The sequence below is a fragment of the Ylistrum balloti genome, unplaced genomic scaffold (genome assembly GCF_031769215.1).
Source record: "Ylistrum balloti isolate Yb309-2 unplaced genomic scaffold, AGI_CSIRO_Ybal_v1 Utg369752, whole genome shotgun sequence".
Lineage (NCBI taxonomy): Eukaryota > Metazoa > Mollusca > Bivalvia > Pectinida > Pectinidae > Ylistrum > Ylistrum balloti.
The window spans coordinates 1,797,377-1,814,451 of NW_026781955.1; the positions used below are offsets into that span (position 1 = coordinate 1,797,377).

Sequence of the window (17,075 nt, forward strand, 5' to 3'; positions counted from 1 at the left end):
TTGTGTCGCCCCTACAGTGACACGTGTTCGGGCTTGTCTATGATAAGCATGTGCCTTTCCCGGAGACGGAGTTAGGAACAGCACTACAACAACTTCTACAGCTGCCTCCGATAACAATGTTAATGGAGATATGCTAATTTCATCAGCTTTACACAAAAATATGTCGCTAGGGAAAGCTTCTGAAAGTTGTTGAAAAGTGTTCTGTGTTAGCAGTAAAATTTTCTGAAATTAAAATGTTACCACATACTGTGGCTTGACAAGGAAGTAATTTTCTATAACGGCCCTAACATGCGATCTTTTGAGATGCACGGGAGACCGGTTTTCACATGAGCATGAGTTGCTCAAAAGCAGGTTAAATTGAACGTTATTGACACGTGGTAATGTTACAGTACATCGTTCATAATAACATTCCACATTCGATTCGATTTAAACATAGCTAGTCTTACTTCATTTTTATCTCTCGGCGAATTCCAACCTTATCCTGCTGTCAAAATGTTGCAGATTGTTTATTGTATTTGCAAATCGTTTATGTGTGTAGTTTAATGAAATCTGTTCTGATAGGAGAATATCTGAATACTCCATTGAATTAGATAGAAAGTATACCTGATACGAACACTTTTCACTATCTAATTCCAAATATGCATTTCTATACTTAGGTTACTGTATGCTGACCTTTAATTGATTGAAAGCAGTTTTTAGAGAGAAAACACTAACACTACATAATCTATCTCAGCACTGTTTGGCATTGGAAAATGTGAAAGAATATGTTTTAAAATATTACTTTAATCAAAGATATTGATCAGGAAGCCATTTAACATACCGTGAATATGGCGGCGACAAAATTTACCTGAAAATAATAATAAAAAAATTAACAAGAATATTAAACAGAGCATATAAGATTTCATGTTTACCGATCTTAATTATAGGCTGTAAAAATACCAATTTCTGATAGTTGTGTTCTGAGATAGCACTTCCCCTCTACAGATGCTTCTTTTGTATTAATACTTTGTCAATATTTGTGAACAAGACTTTCAAAGAGATTATCCGGAGAGGGAAAACCATACACAACCTACTGCAAGTCATGAGTATGTCTTAAAGTAAAGAGAAGACAAACACTGACCTCTTTAACCTGTATTTTACCGCCGGTCGATAACCATCCACGGACCGTCGTGCGGCTAATCACGTTCCGCTCCAGGACATAGTGCTTCACGCCTCTTTTTGACTATACAAAGTAAGGCTGGTCTCAAATACTTCAGACTAAATTAGTTTGTGTATCGATAAAGAATACTCAAAGCAATTTGCTCTTTGGACCATCCCCTATCGGCAATGCTTCAAGGTGTTAAAGTTGGTGTCCTATAGATTTCTCCGTCTGTCGGCTAAACAAACGTATTGAAGACCTAGCTGCACGTGTTATAATTCACTTTACAGTTTTTTGTCATCTTTTTTTATTGTCATCATCTCTGGCGTCATAAATATTCAGACTGCTATGATTTAGAATCCTTGTTCTAAAGGTTTTGTTTGGTTCTATACCACTTGCTAAGACCGGTCACCCTATCTATGGTGAGTTCCTGTTCGCGAGTTTGTTTGTTGGTGATAATAAATAGGTTCAAAGTAGACTGCCTGTGAAAATGTGGAAATGAATCCGTCTTTAAAGTTCTATCACACTGAACTATACCGCGGAATGTAATCCGACTGGTCATATACGGACAACAGGCAAAAATATCCTGAGCTGGTAGCAACAGGGAGTAGAATTAACTATTTGAGAAACCAGAATACATAAACCAAAGTCTTCTCCACAGGGGCGGCTGTTGAACTAAAAATCAAACTGAGGCAATGACAAAGGGAAACATTGGGACACTAAGAAGAAAATAGTTTTAGGAAGAATGGAAAAGATCACATCCCAAATTCATTTGCCTCTTACGATCTTGCCGGGGACAACAGGACCAATAACTAGCTACATGCAGGGTCTTATTGGGGAAAATAAAAATAAGTTATTTGAAGAAAATGTACCATACCTTTAAATGGAAAAGAAATTTTAGTTTTGGTCGAAATGATCATTCAGAGATGCCAAAGGAAGACATCTTGCCCTAGTATTTGTTTAGTTCAATGTCGATTCCATACCGAAGAAATGTTTGTTTCGTTATTAAATGATGGCTCTTTCAGGTAAAAGTTTGGTGTGCTATTCATATATACATAAATGTATTTCATTAATTATTTGGTGGCTACATTCCAAAGCCACAGGAAGAATTCCTTAAAAGTCTTACCTTCTAGATGCTTATATTTCAAAGTTATAATCATCATACTCCATTGCTTGTCATCTTAGAAACACGGACATCATATTCATTACCACCAATGTGTCTGCCTTATGACATAGAGATCACTCGATGGATTTATCAGAAAGAGCATGTCAGTGAAAGCAGGTGTCCATTACCAATAGTGTCGTTACAGATGGTTATTTGTATTGCGAAGGACTAGACAGATCGGGCAGACAGAGGATATTCATGTGATGAATACATTGGACATTCGTATTTTGTTACCATAGACACCTTAGGCCCAGCCTATATGAATGAGCTTCTCATGTCCTTGGCATTAATACATATCTTTTGTCTGCTTAATCACCCCTTTAACAGCCAGGTTATCTTTAGGATAGGGTGTTCTTGTAGTAGCTTGTGACACCTTAGACTCAACCTATAGGGATGAGCTCATCATGTCCTTGGCATTAATATATATCTTTTGTTTCCTGCTTAATCAATACATTAAAAGTCAGATTATATTTAGGGAAGGTCTTCTTGTAGTAGATGGTTACTGGTTTATCAAACGTCTTCTTGTAGTAGATGGTTACTGGTTTATCAAACGTCTTCTTGTAGTAGATGGTTACTGGTTTATCAAACGTCTTCTTGTAGTAGTTGGTTACTGGTTTATCAAGCGTCTTCTTGTAGTAGATGGTTACTGGTTTATCAAACGTCTTCTTGTAGTAGATGGTTACTGGTTTATCAAACGCCTTCTTGTTGTAGATGGTTACTGGTTTATCAAACGTCTTCTTGTATTAGATGGTTACTGGTTTATCAAACGTCTTCTTGTAGTAGATGGCTACTGGTTTATCAGATATCTTTTTGTAGTAGATGGTTACTGGTTTATCAGACGTCTTCTTGTAGTAGATAGGTAATGGTTTATCAAACGTCTTCTTGTAGTAGATGGTTACTGGTTTATCAAGCGTCTTCTTGTAGTAGATGGTTACTGGTTTATCAAACGTCTTCTTGTAGTAGATGGTTACTGGTTTATCAAACGTCTTCTTGTAGTAGATGGTTACTGGTTTATCAAACGTCTTCTTGTTGTAGATGGTTACTGGTTTATCAAACGTCTTCGTGTGGTAGATGGTTACAGGTTTATCAAACAATATACGGGAGGCCCGTCGCATGCCATTCTAAACAATGGGGGTTACCTGTCCTACAGAATGACACAACCATAAAAAGCAAACACAGCAAAGAAAATGAAGATTAAAACACATTTTTCTGATGATAACATCACATGATATTGACTGAGCTGTTATGACTACTTAACTAGTAGTAATAAAAACCATTATATTATGTATGTGATGAATGTTAAGATGGAATTTGAGCGACAATCCCATTACAACTTGTTGACATCACATGACTAACTACCCAATTTATTACCTTTATAAGTCTAATATACGATCAGGCATGGACGAAAGGCTCCAATATCTTGAATTTAAGATTGTAATTAATCAGAGTTATTCAAAGGCAGTATAAGCTAAACACCCAGAAACCTGTCGGGATCTCGTCAGTAGAGATACCCATGACATACGACTCCACTGAGCGATCGTTTCCTGTATCTTACTGGGTGTCATGTGAAGTATCTCTGACGGCGAATTCAAGTCTAGGTCTTTCAGACGTTTACAAACAGGGGAAATCTATCTCAATTTATGACCATTTCTTCCCAACAAAACATGTAAACCCACCGCTTGTTTGTCGCCGTAACGTTGCTGTAGCAAGCAACCCGAGCTTAATATGTATGGTCCCGAACATATATCACAAGTAAACCATTTCCTTGAGAAATTGATACCTGGGAAAAACCATCTGCGTTTGAGAAACGCTTGCAGTAAATAACGGTAGTAGAATATGAAATTGCATACATTGTATTGATGAGTTATGGGCTAATCTCTCACAGGAAGAGATGTTTTAGACGTAAATAATTTATCCCAATATCGTCATATATCATATCTATTTAGACACATGTACCACGTGACTGTGGACCAACAGGATGGCATTAGGCATGTTTCATAACCAGTTAAAGGCTAAATTACACATTATATAATGTTGTGAGACAAGATATTGTTCTATATAAGGTGTCACATATGTAGATATACTAGGAAAAACACCAGACAGTAGATGTTTCCATTTACGCTTGTGATAAATTTATTTATCGGATGTCATACGGTTTTTTTGGTGTAGTTTTCTTTGAATACATTTCGATGTGACGGTCATATAACTTTCGCTATCATGTCTGACTACAGCGTTTCCTTACCAAGTATCTACAAGCTTATTCTGTTTGATAATTTAGCATACACGTTTGCCTGAAATTGGTTTCATCACCATAGAGCGTAGACAAAAAAGAAGACTGCTACACAGCTATTGGTTTTAATCCCTACAAGGCATTTACATAAAGGCTTGGTTTAAAATAGCTGTATTCATTGCTTTGATGAGGCAAATCTCATTTGAAGACATTTATTTGAAATAAACTCATGTTTGTATCTCTCCTGATAGCAGGATTCCTTTTTTTCTCTGTCTGCCTGGAGCCTAGTAACTGTCAAAGGAATATAATTTAAAGATATTTTATATTTTTGTGGAATACTGATACCTTCAAAGGGTTAACCGATACAAGACATGTGTGTTTGTTTGAAATTGTCAATGCAAAGCCCCTTAAAATAATGCTATTTTTCATTCCGATGTGTTATCTTTTCAGATGAGCTCGACTTTCCCATGGCTATGCTAATTTCTATGTTCATACTTTATTATAAAAATGACTTAGGAAGTTATTCACGTGTCAATGTGTTATATAATCAAATTGGGAACATCATGGCAACAGTGAAATAATTTGGTTTCGTTTAGCACTAAGAGACATCGGGTGGCCGTGTTGAAGGTGACACCCGAAAACTATAACACTACAGAGACATAAAATAACCTCTCTTCAGCGGTCATTGCATTAGGGACATCAAATAGTCCCTTTTTAACAGCCATTACAATGGGGACATCAAACACTTCTCTTTGTCGGCACTCAATCTAAAATTTATAACACCAGAGACAGCAAGTAAATATCTTTAACGTCACTCACACTGCTTCAAAGAAATCTCATTTCACCAGAGAAATCATATGACATCTTCTTAGGATCCATCACACTAGAAACATGGTAAACGCATCTATGCCGGGGTAAATACATCTTTCGTATCTATTGGTGAACTAATTCAAGATACTGCAAATAATTTATTTTTGTAGTAGGTTTATTTTCGTGGAATTTTAGGTTCTCTAGATCCACGAATTGATGGGTCAACGAAGAGATTAAAGTTTGCCATGGATTATACTACTAGTGAATTCTGTGGGCAATATTAACACACGAAACCAAGTGCCAACAATAATGTATGTATTGGGGAAAAGCCAGGAACTTAGACTCTCACGAAAAATGCCTGAGTTTACAATATTTATAATTTTCGGTCGATTTGAATGTATACGACAGAGTTTTAATATGATTTGGATATACACATAAGATCCTAAATGAGTTTTCATTTTATATGAGATTTAATGAAATAACTATATATTTGTTATGTGACATAAAGTAAATTTATTTTTAGTTCATATGAAATTTTATGGCAATTGATTCAAACTTTTGATATGTCCAAAGTTTTTAAAATCAATAACGTGAGGGGAAAAAAGATCAAACGGAGGCAGCCATTTTGTTTTGCAATTTTCCACCCATGACGTAACGTTAATGCCCATATGATGACTTCAACAGCGATTTCTGATAGACACAGACGATGCAATACGCTGCAGGTTCTATATAAACCCTGGTGACTTATGGGAAAATATTTTATTGGCTAATTCACTGTATAACTGACTAATTTTGTGATAAAACAGTGTCTGGCTCCGAAAAATATAATTCTATTTTTGTTCAAATGATTAAAGTTTCATATTTTTCGATTCATGCTTTTCTCGTGTTCTCTCTGAAATAAAGCACTCACAATAGTACTAAGCAAATATTATTAGATTAACTTATTAACTTAAATTCTGCTTCAACCATATCAGCTGCTACCCTGCTGATCCTTTCGGTAACAAATTGTTTTTATTTCGAGTTTTTTGTTAAGGAGCCGGGTTTCTTTAATGTTGCCATGGCTACAAGCACTTGCTATTGATGTTCCTTATAAGTGATCTATTGCTAAATTTAGTGGACGATAACACTATACAGATTAAAAAAACAACAACTGTTCGGTTAAGTACCCAGCATATTCGTGTCGAACGTTTAATCCTCAAAAATATATTACGGCTATGTAGAATAACACTTTCATTTTATTGAACACAATTATTAATATGTCACTCATTTCATTTTATTGCGATGCTGTACGGTATTTCCGTTAAGCTATGCTTATATATACCCCCCATAAAAAACAAAACAAAACAAAACAAAAAAAAACAAAAAACCAACAAAAATCCCCGAAAATAATCCAACAAAAACAAAACAAGTACACTGCTTGACAGGTTTGCGTGCAGGTTGTGTATTTTTCGTTAATCGGTGTAAATCGTAACTCGCGCCAGAGATATCTTATAATTATAAGTACGAGTAAGGTGTGTAAAAGAACTATCAATGAAATCCACGACGTCCTACAGACGATACAAGATAAAATCATTTAATCTTAATTATTCAATATACATTTAATCAAACGTAATTTGATATCAGCATGATATCCTGAACATAAATCATACAATCGAACGTATAGACCCCGTATGATTCGAAGTATTTCGTCAGTCCAAGCCTAACTTTTCACCAAACATTCCATCTCACTTAAATCGAATACTCGGATAACTATTACCATGGCCCCACCGACTTAGAAATAACGACGTTCGACGGCATGAATGTACACCGAGGCCTCCGCAAAGTAAAAAGGAAATAAGACCATGTGATCTGGGAGGTAAAGCGTCTTTTGTTTCCTATAGTAGTCTAACCGAACTTCTTCGTGGTTCCGTTTTTTTTCCATTTAGACATGCGGTATTGTTTACTTGATTTATGAAATTTAAATGGTGGGTGTCGTTGACGAAACAGATCACGCTGAACTTTCAGGAACGCATGGTCTTATTTTATTTGTACTTTGCAGGGCCACATTGTAAATGCTCTTTTTGTGTTTACACCCTACCCTGGTTTCTTCGAATTCGAGTTTGAATTTAGGTTATATTGACATGTTGTTATGGTCTTTGTTGTTACGTGTATCTTGGGAGTTACGCAAATCGCTTTTAATAGATTCGGTTATCATATGTTTTGATTTTTTTCTCTTGGTATAATACACTAGCGAATAAAAGAAACGCAAGTTCGGATTTTGTAATATAATTTTTAGACAGGTGGACGGAATTCAATTAAATTTTACACTGAGCTATATCTGTTCACTGAAAATGTTCTTTAGTTGAAACTCCGCCGACTGTGACTCCGCTCGACGCTTTATGCTGTCAGCAGATTTGACAAAAAAGTGGGTGGATCTTGGGTACTCCTGCACCAGATGTGCTGGTAAATCACTACAAACAGAACATTTGAACAGTACAGATCAGCTACACAACATTTCTCTTCGAAGCGATTGTAGAGAGAAATGCCAGAATTGAGTAAGGGGATATTGCTTTGATAATGCATGGGCATTCGCAACGTCATGTAACCTAGCAATATGGTGTACATGAGACAACAATATCCCGTTTAGTTGGGCGACTCAGAACCACAGGGAGATTGGGTGACCGTCCCAGGAGCGTACGTCGAGATAGAGAAATACTTCTCTCGCTCATTACAGTAGTAGCATATCGGGATCAAGTCTTGAGACCACAAGTCCTTCCTCTTATCCATCAAAGTTACCTTGCTTTGCAACAAGACAACGCGAGACCCCGTGCTACTAGGTTTTGTCTTGACTTTCTAGCTCAAAACAACGTCCCAGTTCTTGGTTGGCCACCATTCAGTCCAGAATTGTCCCCAATCAAACACTGATGAGACGAGCTGGAGATGAGGGCTAGGAATCCTGTCAACGTCCCATATAACGTCGCTCAACTCACGCAGACCTTTATTCAGGAAAGGAATAAAGACCCTCAAAGGACAATAAATTTGATGGGGACAATGTTAAGGACACTAAGAGCAGCGACTGAAGCCAGGAGTGGGTACGCACAATACTGATTTAGATTAGAAAAAAACAGCGTAGGGTACCCTTGTTTTAAACACTATTCAAGCAAACGCCGTCTGTGATAGGACAAAAAAAATCAAAATGTGTTCAGTAATGATGAAATGAGAAACCCAAACAATGAACTAATAATCAATTAATCATGCAAAATAATAAATGTCGGAAATAAACTTGCTTTTCTTGTATCCGCCAGTGTATATCAAGAAATGCGTTTTTTATGTGTGTCTCATGGCTATAATTTGTTTCCTAGAGTTATGGAAAAGCATTAGGTGCAGTGATGGCGAAACAATTATGATTTGTGTGTTTGTCTTTTGTTTATTTGGTGTCTGACGGTTCATAATGTGTATATGTACTCATTTGATCTTCCAGTGCTAATGCTGCAAGTATCATTTAAGCAACAAATGTATTTATATTAAAGAGAAAATGTGCTTCCTGCTCTTGTATAAGACCACATAAGCTCAATAGGTTCTGCAAACTATTAGCTTTGTACACATCTAACCATATACAGAACAATGTACATTTTGTATATATGATACAGCGAGCCTGTATATGGCCGAGTTGCTTCCGGGTCTCGAAAACTCCTTTATGTTGTGCCATCAAACAACTTTTACATCAAAGGCATCATATGTCGAATCTCCCGAGATGCTACATAAAGTTAAATTCTTGGTTCAATGTTTTAGGTTTTCGCTTGAAAAGTGTTATTAACTTTTGCAGTGAATTGTTTCCTTCCATTCTTCAGAACAGTATTATTTATAGGTCCTCTTGGTCTTATAAAACTCCACGACATCCTTCTGCTTCAACACGGCAACTGCTACTAACTAATAGTAATTAAAAAGTCGACAAAACCGAAAATGTGTTATTCCCTCTTGAGATTACTTCACGCAGATAACTATGTGCAATCTTAGGAATTGTTCAGAACATACTTGAGTTTAACCTTGTTACTTGCAGCTGTTAGCTTTTGTTTTTTACAACTTTTAGTAAATTACCTCATTTATTGTTACATATCTGGATATGATCTTGGCATGACTTTATATTACATTTCATTTAAACTTACGTCTTCTCTACCTTCATCGTCGTCATCGTCGTTGTCGTTGTCCCTTTCGATGTAAATCCTGTCGGAAAAAAGGTTCAATATAATTTCTTAGAAAGGGTTATATATTGGAAACTTGGCAAGATATCATAAAATACACGTCTGTGCTGTATTTTTGTTTTCCCTTTTATTTATTTTTCCATTTTTATCTATTTTTAATTTTTTTTTTTGGTCGAACTGGTTATGTAGCATTGTTGAATGGCATTTCATTTTCTCCCAAGACCTTATTTAAGCACTGTTCCAGTAGAAAACAGCTAGCAGTTCCAGATCAATATGTCGTCATACTGTCATAGCTAAATTATTAATTGGTATCACCCGTCATATAATCAAATCTTTATTATGATTCTTCGTGTGATCCATCTGCAGTATGCAAGTCCATGTTATCGAGTTCTCTGGCTTTAAAAACATTAATAAGAGATTCCAAGTATCACCTGCCATGATATACATCAATACAGATACATCTCAGATATAAACACGTAGCTTGATTTTTAAACTAAAACACACACAAAATAGGGAATAGAATTTAGTCAACTCCATCCAGCACGGACTTGAAGCAGGTGCAATCTATTTCATATAAATTTTACCAATTATGATGAAATGAAAATTCACACGAAAGGCGAAGACGTTTGTTTGCGATAAGATATATGTATATGACATATTGCAAAATGAAATAGAATCTTCAGTCAGGAGTTAAACGGTGAAATAATGTTTACTTATATAGAGCTATAGATAAACGGTGTACAGTGGATACAGAAAATTGCATTAACTTACATTTGATAAGTAAATAATGAATTGAGTCTTTTAAAATTGTTAAGGCTCTCTATATGATAAATCTAAAATGAAAAATCAACGGAAAACGAATTTGATATCCTGTTTATCACGTAATCAATTTTTTTCAGGCAAATATTGAAGTCTTCTCGACTCTATGTAGTCTAAAATGTTACGTTCTAATGGAATCTGTGAAAGTGTGAGGTCATTTCATCGACTGAATTTGACGTCACAATATATCAATATTGCACTTGTACTGGTGACACGCTTTAATGTCAAAAGGGCGCTTTACTGAATAACGAGGCATTTATGTGATAAACCCCTAAACTTAATGTATCTTACAATATGTAAGCATTTAATATGTTATGGTATTAACATAAGGACGTCTGCATCCGATGCATTGTTGTGTTACTACTTTGTACATATACAACAATGCGGTAACTTTAGGCAATGATACTATATAAAGATTTAATCACGCCGCTGGCCTTGTTAACTGTGATATAATGTGTGACATGGTAAGAAAAAAAACTGAAGTGGAGACATAATATATGTAGCGGAAAATAAACATTTTAGAACTCCACATTAAGAAAACACGTGTGTATATACCACGAATATAAACGTATGAATGCGCCTCGAAAACAAAAATATCTATGGAACACGAACATATACGTGCGTATGTACCACGAAAATATACGTTTGTTCCACGCGTGTACACGTACTACATAAATAAAGGTTTGTATGTAGCACAAAAATAAACCTGTGAATGTACCAAGAAAATAAACGTGTGTGTGTGCCGCGAGAATAAATGTGGGTATATATCGCGAAAATACTGTTATTTTGTCTGTTTGTTATTACATGGCTATGTGAATTGGGAATTATGATATCTCAAGTTTAAATTATCTAAATCTAATTACTTATTATCTTGAAAAAATGCTATAAAAAACAAGTACAGAATTGTTTTAGCTTACTGTGTAAATTTATGTTCGTGCCGTCTGTGTTATACGCGTGAAGTTGACATTAAACACATTTTACATGTGAATATTTTACCATCATGACCTTGGATTCGGTGACGATTCCACTTTGTGCGAGAATACTTCCATATTTGTCTCATGGTGATATTAGGAATACACGGAGAACGAGGTTAACGGGTGACAGCTGTCTAGAATATGTGTAAATTTCAAGATACAGTAAGAACAGTAAAAAAAACTATGCTTGTAAGGAGATATTGGATCAGAAACGGGAGTATACCATATATGGAAGTACACGTGACAGTAATACTTTAATTCATACTTCAACATCACGTTTGTACCTAAATCAGGATTCCGATGTCAGTCAATAAACGTCATATAGTTTAATAAATAACGCTTACGTTCATCTCATGTTGGTACAAATGGTATTCGATCAAAGAGGAACATTAGAGAATTGGGTCACATCAAGTTTCCCATAATCATTTTTGGCAGCAGTGGGGAAATTGGGTAATACTTTGGGGATCAAAACGTAGTGTAATTATCCTTAACTCTTTAAATAGATTAGATTCTGCTCTCATCTTAGTTATGTCAAGCGTGTTATTAGTTGATACAGCCTTGTGGCCACGTTCACATGTACCTTGTTTGAGAACGTGACACTCCTTACTTGTATTTGTCAAGTTCACATGTCTGGTGCTGGCGATAAGACAGCAGATACTTACCTGTTCCCCGGGAAAAACTGGGTTTTGTTAATCTTAATTCCCATGCAAACATGAATTTGAAATCCAACTGTAACTATAATTTAATACAAACTTAAAACAATCGGCTTCTGATTAAGTATTTGTACTAGCTGTATGGTGTCAATAAAGGGACTCAAAACGGATTACAGAAAACCTGCTTTCCATTGTAACATACCATGTGGCACAAACATAACAGAGGTTCTTGCAACGGAGGCCAGCATCATCCTCTGATTTGTGGGTCTGTGAAATGGACTGTACTTTATCCCAGAAGGCGGGGACATACCTGACAGTATTCAAACGTCCACACCACGGGGTCCAAGTTCTACAACGAGTCCCACGGCGTTACAAAGTGAAGAAAAAGTATGGCTAGTCAAGTATCTTTCACACGCGAGCAGTATATCAATAACATATTGAATTGGGAAACTGTTAAAATTGAAGAGCAGTTTCCATGTTTATCGAAATACCTTATAATATCCAATTTTTATGCTGTTTACAACACAAGTTTTGACACTTTACGTCAAAAATACTTAAAAGCATTCCCAATGATGTTTGCTATTTTGTCTTTTTCTGAGACGTATTTACCTAAAGTTCAATAAAAGGCATCTATTTGGGTGCACATAACACCGATAGAACTGTTCATATGAGGAAAGGTTTAATCCAACAGGAACCAACATCTCCACTAAGATGGTAACGATCAGCTACTTACGATACATATAAGTGTACTTTGAGACGTTATTCATGACAGCTTGTAATTCATGAAATAAATCATTGTATTATAATTTATAACAAACACTTATTGTATCATCGCATATAAGTATTATACTTGTGTGCTGGGCTTATCGCTTCGAGAACAGCCAAGTTCATTTTGAGACAAGGTCTCTGACGTGAACGGTGACTACCTCACTGAACCTCATACGGAAGGTGTATCGCATGGCATCAAGACCAATTACGGTACAGTGTCTTGCTCAAGAGCACAACCACACTCCTCTTCACATCATTCCGAGAAATGGTTATTTGTTTGGATGTGAACTTTGGATCACACACATGACTTGTTCGTTAAAACATAGTTTTACACGTTAGGACGAAAAAAAAAAAAAAAAACAAGATTTTTGTAAGGATGTGAAGTATTGTGCACCAAGCTTGGTTGAATACGAAATGCCGTTGACATTTGTTTGGAGAACCGTTACTCTCGAGGAATATTCGACCCATGATGGCATCTCCATCAATATAAAGCTCAAATTGCCACGTCTACAGCCAAAGACAGCACGGAAGTGTATTTTATGTAACGATTGTTCATCAAAATTTCTTGCATTCAGTTAATCATGAATTGAAAAAAAGGAACACAAAACAAATACCTTTCGTTTCTGAATGTTCTTTGCTGTGTTAATCGAATGTCTCTGTGGTAATGTTCTTATACCACACAACGACATAATCTTCCTGGTGGCATTGCGTTTATTTTATTAAACGTGTCAGACATTGATGGTTTCCTTATTCATCATACACGTTCACAAACAACCCCAGCAAGATTGTGATAACCAGCTTAGCATATTGCCATCCGGTAATTAGTTTTCTGGCGCAATAAGTGAGCGTTTCACCACTCATATTGGTACAGAATCTTCTCTACACAACCGTAATGAAAAATAACCTTCGACAGCGCCCCTCGTCTATCATACCATCCATTTTACTATGAAATCAATGCTTTCTTCCCACTTTTGTTTGGAGAGTTCCTAATTGCATGTCGAGGTCATATGTCACAGTTAAGCAGTGGAGGTTCGTATAGTAATATATCTGTATTTGTCATCTGGGACTAAATGGTCTGTCGTTGGAACATTAAAAAGCCTGACGTATGACTCGGAGGTTTTGTTCCAATGATATATTTGCAAATATTGCCATTCTTACTAATGGATTACAGGCAACGAATGCATTACCGGGACTGGAATTCTGGTCAATCTTTTTGCACTCTTGTAGGGTTACGGCATGCGTAAGCTTTGACTTCCTTAACTGTGCCAAGTTTTGTTTTGGTAAATGGGCACATGTTTTTAAGTTCCTTAAAATATGATTATTGAAAGCCGTTATACGTGTACATGTCAGTCTAATTGTATTGATACAATTTCATCGCGACATATACGAGGAATGCAAATAAATTGAAATTAGACAGATATTGCAAGACGCTTGCATGCGACATGGCGGTGTAATGTAAGTTTTTGCATGAAGGAAAAGGGATATTATTCACAATTAACTGAAGAAACGCATCCTATTTCATGAACAGAGAGAAACTATTTAGGTGCAAACTCATTCGCTTAATGTATTAATTAGTTTTAATGAAGATAGAATAACGGAAACATGAAGAGCACGTGACCAAATGTGTTTAATTTAGAGGTCAAATGCGTCACCTCCACTGCACGTGTGACACGCTGTGTAAGGCTACGATTAGAGAGAAAACAAAGAGCAAGCGACTGACTGGAGTAAGACTAAAATTGTATCAGATTAGAGAACAGAAATATCGTGTGTAGAATGTAATCGTAAACAAAGCAGGGAATACAACTAATACGGACGAAGTATTGAGCTAAGATGTTGTTTATAACGTAGCTCTCAGACGAAATAGGGAGCAAATACTTAGTGTAGAACTGAAGTAATGGGCAAACTAGAGAGCCAACAAACAACTCACGTAGAATTAAAATCAATGAGGAGAACGAACATACCGCGTAGTAGAAGCCTCACGACGAAGTAAAGAACAAAAGAAGGTTTCGTGTAGAAGTATAATCACGGACGAATCGGAGAACGAAAATTCGTGAAACATCTCGGCAAATATGGATAACACGTATCGTCTAAAACTTACTGCTTGATAACGAAATACTCCACAGGCTGTGATAAATAAACAACAACAACAACAACAAAAACAAACAACATTGATATTATTTATAGTTGTATGATAAGGTCTGGAGCCTAAAAAATGAAGAAAATACAAACATCTCAAATTAATCATAATTAAAACTTAAATTCTGTAAAACTAGGGCAAATATGAACAATGAATTGCACGGAGACTCGTGAAATAGTACAAAAAAAAATAAGACCAAGTGTTCCGGAAGAGTAAGCGTCGTCTCCTTCATCGACGATACCCGCCATGTAAATCTAGGTCAATTCAAGTAATGTCACGTTCTCAAATGAGAACAAATTATACAACAACGGAACCAACAGAACACATTAGATCACATATTAAGAACAATATTGTAACAATTCAATAAATTTATTTTCTCTTTTTTTCCAGCCCAAACCTTAGAACCTAACTTTGATGTACCGGTTGTGAATGTGACAGCTATAGCTGGGAAGACTGCCATATTGCCGTGTTCTGTACAGTCCCTTGGCGGTCACAAGGTAGGTAGAGTATTTCGTTTGAAAGAATGGTATATTTTAACGTTCATGATTTGTGGTTGTAATCCAAAATGTCAACACATCACACGGGTATCGAATGTCATATTAACCATGCCGTTCTATGTTTTGTATGTCAGCATCAGGGAGGTCAACAGGATTTCGAGATATCTATTCAGTATCATTTTCTCCATGTGTTCAATGTGATGGAAAAATACAACTTAGTATAGACCGTGTTGTCGGTATTAATGACACAATATAATAAATATCTTTATTCAACAAATATACGTCATCAGACAGAGTTTTCTCCCTCAATAAGATTGTTTTTGTTTCGTCCTTTTCCGAGGCCATTTGTTTGAAAATAGACACCGTGTTGTCCCTTTCGGTTTCATTGTGTGTGCATATCACCGTTTCACCCCTTTCGATTCCATGTGTGTGTTTGAAGACACCGTTTTTTCCCTCTTGGTTTCGGTTATGTGTTAATATAAACCATTTCGTACCTCTCGTATTCATTAACTTGACCCTATCGATTTGAGTGTGGGTAATTGCTGTTATTTTTGTCGTGAACTATTCCCGTGTTAGACATATTCATTGCGACAAGATAGCTTTCGTGTTTTGTTATTAGAAGCTGTCTTTCCCTAATTGTTGGATTAATTTATTAGCAAAAACATGCATTTGGTTTTTTTTTTTTATTAAATTTCATGTATTTGACATTAGGAACCTTTTCAGGTTCACTTAATAGCGAGCACTTTATGACATTGTATATTGAATTAAAACTGATTAAGTGGAACCAAACAAAATCCAATAAGCAATTCAGACATTTGAATGCATTCGTGTGGCAATAAAAACATTCTTAAAATTTTCAAAAAGTGAAAAAACATATATACATTAATATTTGAAAACCCGGTATTGTAAACCTTGTTAAAAAAAATTGATTTTTACCATTCAGAATGAAAACTCTTTTGATTTCATGATTATCAGATATTCGGTTCACAGTAACAATAATAGAGAAATGTTATGCAAATGCACGCAATCTAGCTCATGTACAGAGCTGTCATCGCAGGCCACTGGTTAGCACTTCGATGTGTGACCTGCTTCAAAAGTGACGTCAACTCCGCAAATATTTACATTTCGGAAGCAAACTGTTTAACTCAAAGTGTTACTTGTTTAAAGAAATAAAACAATACAAAACGTTTTGATGTTTCAATGACTAAATGTTCATGTTAGAATAAATATTTTGTAGCAAGTAACTTTTTCATCATGTCCATATTTTATGTACATGTAAAGATGTTAAGATGTTCTTTAAAACGTCTATGCCGGAATCAGATTTGCAGTTCCTCTCAGTTTGGGCTAAAGAGGAGACATAAATACGAACGGAATATTTCTGTATGACAGACAACACAATAAACATTGAAAAGTAAATTTCTATAGGCCTTTTATCTTGTTTTAGATCATGCTATCTGATCTTGCTTTTTCGAAATAATTAAACTTGTTCCGTATACACATTATCAGCGTAATGGATCTTCCTTGCAAATAATTAATAGATTTCTTAGATAAACGACACAACATCCAATTATGGTTTAATGAGAATGCCATTATTTCTCATTAAGACAAGAATCTGAAGTTAGTTGACTGAAAACAATACGAGTAGTAATGAAATGTTTAATGGCATAATGTGTTCCGGGTGTTCAATGCTTACAGTACGATTT

At 35.8% G+C, this 17,075-nt stretch overlaps 1 protein-coding gene across 1 annotated transcript in view; it reads left to right on the plus strand.

Annotated features, from left to right (window-relative positions):
- Positions 1 to 17,075, plus strand: part of LOC132543332 (lachesin-like) — a 104,358-nt gene that overhangs the window by 43,762 nt on the left and 43,521 nt on the right. Inside the window, exon 2 of the mRNA XM_060206822.1 lies at positions 15,266 to 15,372. Coding sequence (XP_060062805.1) covers positions 15,266 to 15,372 — 107 coding nt within the window. The remainder of the gene's footprint in view (positions 1 to 15,265; positions 15,373 to 17,075) is intronic.